At 47.9% G+C, this 7854-nt stretch overlaps 1 protein-coding gene across 3 annotated transcripts; it reads right to left on the bottom strand.

Annotated features, from left to right (window-relative positions):
- Positions 1 to 94: 94 nt before the first annotated feature.
- On the bottom strand, positions 95 to 7835 carry TMEM106A (transmembrane protein 106A). Of its 3 annotated transcripts, none has more exons than XM_080565335.1 (9): positions 7629 to 7835; positions 5609 to 5844; positions 5143 to 5206; positions 4589 to 4748; positions 3953 to 4093; positions 3412 to 3455; positions 2731 to 2784; positions 1872 to 2041; positions 95 to 1715 (listed from the first exon to the last, which is right to left on the bottom strand). In XM_080565335.1, exons 2-8 carry the CDS (start codon positions 5826 to 5828, stop codon positions 1921 to 1923), a joined length of 804 nt encoding a protein of 267 aa, XP_080421461.1. In that variant the 5' UTR covers positions 5829 to 5844; positions 7629 to 7835; the 3' UTR covers positions 95 to 1715; positions 1872 to 1920. The 3 variants fall into 3 exon arrangements, with proteins under 3 accessions (XP_080421461.1, XP_080421462.1, XP_080421463.1); XM_080565336.1 differs by lacking the exon at positions 7629 to 7835 and adding an exon at positions 7431 to 7620; XM_080565337.1 differs by lacking the exon at positions 7629 to 7835 and adding an exon at positions 7219 to 7408.
- Positions 7836 to 7854: the final 19 nt, after the last annotated feature.

The following is a 7854-nucleotide window of genomic DNA, read 5'->3' as shown; positions in this document are numbered from 1 at the left end:
CGCCAGCACCAGCGCCAGGCTGCCCAACCGCTTCACGGTAAGACCCCGGGGCACACAGCAGAGTCCCGCGGAACGGACGTTAAGGCGCGGAGCGGCGGAGCCAAGCTGGGGGTTTTATTGTTATAACTCCTTCTGGGCTAAGCTTTGGGTTTTGTTGTGGTATCTTCTTGTTTGGCTACAGCAGGGCTCTCGGCTTAGAGCGGTAAGGAGGCGGGTGGTGAGTCCTTTGTGGAAGCTCAGCGTGGGTAACACGAAGCTAGCCCAGAGCTCCTTCACACCCAGAGGAAACCAAAGCGGTTTTTCACACAGTGCTGCGATACAGAAGGGCTAATAACGCTGTCGTTTCACTTTTAGGCTCTGCAGTACTTGCAGCAATGGTAAGACACAACGAGCCTGCAGGCCAGAAGTTAACACCCAGGATCTCCATCAGAAGTGGACAAGCTTCGTGAATCCAGCACTGCAAGTGTAGAACATGAAGGGGCAGTTTCATCAACTTCAGCAGTAAAAGCTAATGCCTAAGTAAAACATCACATCTCACAGGGATCCTGATTCACGCTGGTTCTATCGTGTCCTGTCCTTCTCTCCTTAGAGCCCTGTCCCGCAGCCAAAGTCCTGTTTCTTGCCCGCAGAAGTGCTGTTGCCAGCAGTGCCAGACTCCAGGATTACTGGCTGATTACTCCAGGATTACTTAGCTGCTCGAGGGAGGAAGTTGACTGTTTACCTGTTCAGGGTGATGAGACAGTGAGGAGCAACACTGCAACAGCTCTGTAAGAGTTAGGTGTTTGGGAAGCATGTTTTGAAGAAAGGAGTAGAGGTTTTCTTCTGACTGTGCTTGACACCCTGCTCTGCCCTCCAGTGGGCAGAGAAAGTGCTCAGCAGTGGAGATAAAATTTTAGTCCTGCAACTCCCAGGCTATTATTTGATCAGGCAGCACCTAAACTAGAACCCAAGGCATACATTTAACTCATCCATGACGTAGGGAATACTAGTGTCAGCACATAGAAGGCTGCCAGGGCTGTTCTTGTAAAAGGCTGTTGGGTTGTCTTGCAGCTTTACACAAACTAAAACACAAAAAAAGGTCTGTTTCCTGACATTTGAGCAAACTGTGCTTTTCTCATTCATGCTCGCTCATGTTCAGAGCATCAAATGGCAAAGCATATAGGAAAACAATTCAACAAACAGCAGGTACCAGCTAACACGTACCACTGGCTGGAAAACAGCAAGTCTTTCACATTTTCTCCTCACTGAAACAGATCCCATTACAGAACACCTAGTGGATGATCTTATTTTAAAATATGTATTTATATATAAAAAGACAAATCAAGACATTGCATTCTTGCCTCCTACACCAGAGAGCTCCAACAGCAGGTATCAGAGTCACTCTCACATGGTGTTTTGGCATGATATGCAGTAGGTTGTGATTTTTTTAAGAGCAAAAAAAAAAAAAGAGACATCAGTCCTGTTTCTTGCTCTCATGGAACAGGTTGTGCAAGTGTCAGACACTAGTGATATAGATGTGATCCAGCCAGGTCTCACCCCAGTCCCTTTGCAAGTTACAAACTAATAAATTCAGGACTTAAGTACAAAATTGTGCAAGGAAGAAACAAGTTGAGTTAGACTAATAGGACACCACCTCTGATGGAGCAGTGAAACATTGCAGAGTGTGACACCCCATGCTCTGGCCACTCAGCTGAAGGGTCAGCCACGATAAGGACCTGAAAGAAAAAAAGCTGCAATCTAGGGGCAGTACAGTCCCAGTGAGTTACCATCTTCACAAGGGAGATGGTAGCCTTGCCCAGCAAACACCAACCCTCCTGGCTTAAGGCATGGATTGAGAAGAAGCCCCGCAAGTTCGTCTCCCTACAACTTGCCTTTGTGATGGAACACCCAGCACCCAAAAGCTCTGCCAGCCTGGCCCCATCATGGTGGGCGGCGGTACAGCGGGTGAGGTAACGTCGCGTTCCCCCGGCAGTCCACGTACTGGTAGTCTTCAAAAGCCACCTGCTCCGAGTGACACAGGTACGTGCAGGTCAGGGTACCCCTGCAAGGCAAAAGCAGAGCAGAGCTGCACTTGTGCTTGTCCCAGATAAGACTTCTCGTAATGCAAAGGTCCTGCGGTGAGCTTCCACTGCTGTCCTCTTTTGTCCCAACGACACAGCCCCAGAACACAGCAGTGGAGATATCCTCAGCTCGATTTCACACGGCAGAGTGGGAAAGCATCTTTCAGACTGCATTCGTTTAAAGAGCTGCCTCAGGCAACAGAATACACAGAAGAGCCTGCTTTCTCCCGTCTTCTCTCAGCACCTGCTGCTAGAACATTTGGAGTCGGACACCCGGACAGAATCCAGGCTGATCCCCAACAGCACCAGGAAGGTGGGCATAATCAAACTAGTCATCACTTCCAGCTCTGGGCCAGAGAGCTACTTCACAGCTACTATCAGTATTATGGACAGAAGTCTGCCAGGCCTGCTTGCCGTGTAACAGCAGCTCAAGCTGTCACTGTTGCTTACATTAGGCCTGAATCCCAGGGACTTCTCACAGCAGCAATGGCTTTGGAGAATTATCTCCCCCCACACCCCAGCACACCTATCTAGGTAACAGCATATTTGCACTGAAGGTAGTTCTGGTCTTAAAGAGCACTGATGGACACCCTTCAAAAGAAGGTCAACCTAAGAAAAAAATGCAGTTCACATGCATGTTAGTTACAGCTCTGAACCAGGCAACACTTACTGTATATGCAGCAGAACATTGTGAACTCTGACTTTTGTCCAGGTGCAAATGTTACTGCAAGAGAAAAGAGAATTAATTTCACAGGAGCTGCCTGCACCATGCATCTCCTGTCCTCAGTTATTCCACTGTTTCTCTGCTTCTCTAAAAACATCTCTGCACATTATTCTAACAGCTACGCAGGCAAAATTCTTCAAGCACAGCTCTTTCTACACCAGTAAAAGATGTTTTTGCCAGTATAACACAACTGCGGATTTAGTAAGCATAGGCCTTCTAAATATGCAATGCACAGCCTGCCTGCACAGAAGCTTTGGTTACCATGAACTCTGCATAATTTGCTGGTTACTTGCAGAGAACTGTAGTTTGCATAAGGTACATTTAGCTTCTCACAAATGAGAGATTAGAAGTTTACAATCCAGACACTGAACCGATATCATCGCTTCCTCATCAGAACATATGGAAAACAACACTGTTGAGCCAACACTAAGCAGAGAATAGAAAACAAGTTTAAAATGAACGTGCCAAACTTTTATCCGGATCGACTCCATGCAGTAAACTGAAAAGAATGTACTCGCTTTACTTCACTGTGCAGACAGGACCAGCACAGGAAATCTAGTCATGAAAAGCCTACAAGCATTAGGGTTACTTAGTAATCAAAGGAAGAAGTCTTTACGAATTACTCACTAAGTGTTGTCATCCGATATAATACTGGCCACCATATAATAGATCTGAAGAGAGCAAGAAGCAAGAACTAGAGTTACATTTGCATACAACTGAAAAAAAAACCTAAAAATAGCCAGAATTGGACTGTCATTAGGTGTCTTAAACTGCATTTCAAGGCCTAGTTCAATGCAATTATTCTTAACAGTATGTAAAAGAAATGAATCAGAAATTCAGACCAAAAAGACCTTAAAAAGGCTGTCTAGGCCATACGCATGACCTTCACGGTAACGATGGATCAGCTGCGCTCAAAGTGTTCCCTCCAGTGTCTTGTCTAACAAGACAGATATGCTTTGCCAGAAGTTGGTATGGCTTCAAACCCAGCAACAGGTAAATTCTTAGATCGCACCTTCTGGAAGTGGGATGTAGGAAGCTACATGTCGGAGGGACTTTGAGCATTCGGGAGGTATATGACAAAGGAGTGGGTTACATATGCAAAAAGGACCTCCCTGTCTAGGGCATCCAGATTAGTTTAGAAGGAAATGCAAGAAACACCAGAGCTTACCTGGCCGCTCTGCAAAGGGCTGATGTTCAGCAGGGTTTTCACAGTGGTCTTCCCTACTACCAGGGACTGGTGCAAAACCTCTATGTCTAGTTGCACAGCAGTGACCAGGTAGAAGTTGTTATTACTTACGTTCAGCACATTCTGAGGAGAGAAGGAAGACAAAAAACACCCTGTAGCAGGGCCGTAGGCTGTTGTTGCAAAGTAGCTTCAAATGTATTCCTGTTATGGTCTTACAGCTGCAGCACAGGACCACACGGTCCCTTCTCAAGACACCAGAAATACACTCAGCCTGGCCACAAAGGTGTATATGCTGCAGTGTCTCCCATGATAGCCGAAAGGGTACAGCCAAAAAGCTCAAGGATGCAAAAGAAAAAGGATTCCCAGAATTAATCACAGTGCTGCTTCTATGCAGCCCCCTTTGGCCACTTTTTGTGACCTGCTCGCATGCAGCCACACCTCTGATGCTGAAACATACTCCTGATATTGCTTCCAAGCAGCCTGAGATTAAACTGAAATGGCAGGAATGACAAGACTGACATCGGCCAGCCATCGGTTAGCCAGCCGACGTGGAGTGGCACAGGAGATAAGCAGGGAGCCCTTCAAATCTGTTTGATTGAGAGCTGAGTGAGCACTTACTGTCATGTTGAGGTATATACTGGTGGTATTGACATCAAAACCAATGGAGGAGGCATTCAGCCCTGCAGGCAGCACAGTAATGGAGCGAGGAAACAGGAAGAAGATACTGAGAGATGTCATCAGCAGGCAGATTGTCACAGCAAGACATACGTAGAGTTTCCTGCAAAATACCACCAAGGCCACAGTCACTCATGGTTTGTCACCCTTGTCACAAGCACCTGCAGCCCTGCTCCAGCTGAAAGCCAGGCGACAAGAGGAATACCAGAAAACAGAACTATTTGCCAGCTCCCAAACCACAGCAGAAGCAGGAGAGAGTCCCACACAGTGGCATGCTGAATTAGAGCAGAAATTACTGGAGATCCCCAACAACTGGGCACACAGAAGTCTCCTCCCACACAGAAGTCTGTCCAACACCTATTACCGAAGATGTTGTGAACACTAAACTTACTCCAAGTCAGAGCACAAACAGCAAAACCCCCAGAAGACTGATGCTTCCCTCTGCACACAGAACAAACATTCAAAACATGAGAAAAGATTCATTTAGTAGGACTTACGTTCGTCTGGGCTTCAGCCTCTGGTCACCATACGGAATCAGTGCCACCAGCTGCTTTTCTTGCTCTGAAAGAGGCAGCAGCAGATCAGAGACCACACAAGTGAGTAAAGCAAACTGCATTGCAGCTTAATGTCTGTCCATGCTTACAGGTCCAATTTAGAAGGCAAGCGTGATGTAATTAAGAGTTAAGTTTGGGCATTCCCAGCTTGGAATCTGAAACAACTCCTCGGGGGCTCCTTAACAGGCTTCAAATAATTATCTAAAAGCAGCACCATCTGCTTTCCCACCCCATTCTCCCCCAGTAGGGGCACCCATGGAAGTCACTGGTGAACCAGAGATACCATGCTCCTACTGGACTGGATACAATAAAGACAAAATGGTTCAGCCGAGGTGTTTTGGCAAAGAGACACATACCTACCTCAGAAGTCTCTAAAAACACAGAGGCAGCATACAGAAGAATTACATACCCCTGGGGATCCTTCCTGTTCCCTGACACGTTGGGCAATTGACGCAGCTTCGACGTAAGATGCCTGCACCAGGCATGCAGGGTGTAGCAGAATCTCCTCCGTTGATGCTTGCATAATTGGCGATTTCATCTTCAGCATCCAGTTGCCCAGGTAAGATCAGCTTCCCTTCACTCTGCTTTTGGTCAGATGTTTTCCAGAGCTGTGAAAGTTTTCCACCCATGGCTGAAGGAAGAATTCTGCGTCCAACACAAAAAATGCATTAAGAATATTGTCTGGGTAAATCGATCTACAAGAGCAACTCTGTTAGCGTTTATAGTAGGAGATCATGAGTATCACGCCATTTACAACATTTGGTAAGCTTCCTAAAGCACAGCTCTGAAGTTGCTTTAAAAGATGAGTTACTCTATCTTTTAAATATTCAATCTTTTAAGACACTCTAGTTGCAGGAAAAAGTCTGAGGAAGCCACTTATAAACGTGCCAGATTCTTCATCTCATGGTATTTGGTAAAAAGAGTGGAATGCTGGCTCAAAGCACCTGAACATTTTAAGATAACAACATAGCTCAGAAGTAGAACTCTCAAGTTCTTGCCTAGTCTTTACTCACCTGTGTCCAACAGGGAACTCACCTGAACACCAAGGCCTTGGCAGTCCTAATCTAGCCTGAGTAAAATCAAATAGTACTCAAACAATGTAAAAACATAAACTATCTTTAGATTCTGTAGCTTTATGTTATCTCTAAAAGTTAAAGTGGCAGCTGAACTCATTTCCCCAGGCTTCTGATAATTAAATTCTGTTTCAGCTCCTAGTAATCCTCTCAACAGCATTAACGATACCAAGCAGAGAAAAAGATGCATCTTCATCACAAAAGGCATCACTTGAACCCAGTTTTCTACTGGTGACGGTCTTTGCTGTAGGCAGTCTGGTTTCAGTGACTCAGAGGTAGGATGCTTAGCTTTGATAACAGCAGCCTCTACATTTGCCCAGATGACAGAGAGGCTTTGAGTGAATAACCCCTCAGGGCTCTATTGTAAAACATACCAGGGAGGAAATATCACCACCTGCTACTGGAGAACCACCACCAGAGTCAAAGTGCATAGAATCACAAGGGGTTTATCGCTCAGCTCAGAAACCAGAGCATATCTGAGAGCTGATTCTATTTAAGAACTGATTCCAGGGGCAGCTGTTCCTTTCATAGCTGACAAAGGAAGAATCAGCATCTCATTTAACCAGGAGCAGGAGAAGGACATGGCTGCAGCCCGGCAGAGCCACAGAGAAACCTTCCGCAGCCTTGTACCCCCTCAGTTTGAGGAGGTTCTGCAAGACAGGCAACTCTGTGTGCTGCAAGGGGGTGGGGAACACTAAGTAAAAGAGAAGGATGAGGACGCCTGAAGGATTTGGGCTTCCCTAACACGGAAAGAAAAAGGGCCCTGCTACCACTGTAACGCAGTCCCTATCTCAGCAGTCTCTTGAACGACCCAGGAAGCAAAGCTGCAGCTTCTCTAAACTCTCAGTTAATGTTTACCAGCCTTTCAAAAACAAGCAGTGAGGAGGAGTAACAGATTCTTCACAGAGCTGGGACAAACAACCATGGAAGCTGGGAAGAGACTCACTTGTGTGTATCAGAGAGACCAAGTGCAAGCTGCAGCAGGTGGAGAAGTTCGCCTCTATCAGGTACTGCCCCCCCACGCAGTCCTTCGGGTCTGCTCCAACCCACACACCCTGCCCCACACACCAGTACCCCCGGGGACAGTCCTGAGATCTGTCAGGGGAAGTGGAAGGTAACCAACTGAGGCAAGCTTTGAGAAGGACCAGGCCCCCTCACCTTGAACCACCACAGGGGCACGACGAGCTCCTGCAGGCCCGACTGCCCCTGCCGTGGCCAGCCCCAGCCCCGCTGTTCCGAGTGGGCTTCTCTGAGCCCGGCCCCACGCTCCCCCAGCAGCCCCAAGCCCCCAGCCCTGCCAGGGGCCACCACCGGGGGCTGGAGCTGCCTGGGGTCCCCTCCAGCCACCCCGCTTACCAGTCGCCCACCACGGGTGGCTGCTGAGCCCAGAGAAGCGGAACTGAAAGCACAGCGGGGCAGGCTGCGTTCCTCCCCGGAAGGGAAGCGGGGGCGGCCGCCCAGCTGAGGCCCTGGTGCTGCCACGGGGGAGTGAGCAGCTGGGACAGAGGGGAACGGCCCTGTATGGCCACAGCCGAGACCGAGAGCTCCATCCGGAGCTGCTGCTTGCGAAAAGCCCGATGAG

The sequence above is a fragment of the Anser brachyrhynchus genome, assembly GCF_964034855.1.
Source record: "Anser brachyrhynchus genome assembly, chromosome: 22".
NCBI lineage: Eukaryota > Metazoa > Chordata > Aves > Anseriformes > Anatidae > Anser > Anser brachyrhynchus.
Note: the sequence above shows the minus strand (reverse complement) of the source record. Positions and strands in the feature narration are given on the sequence as shown.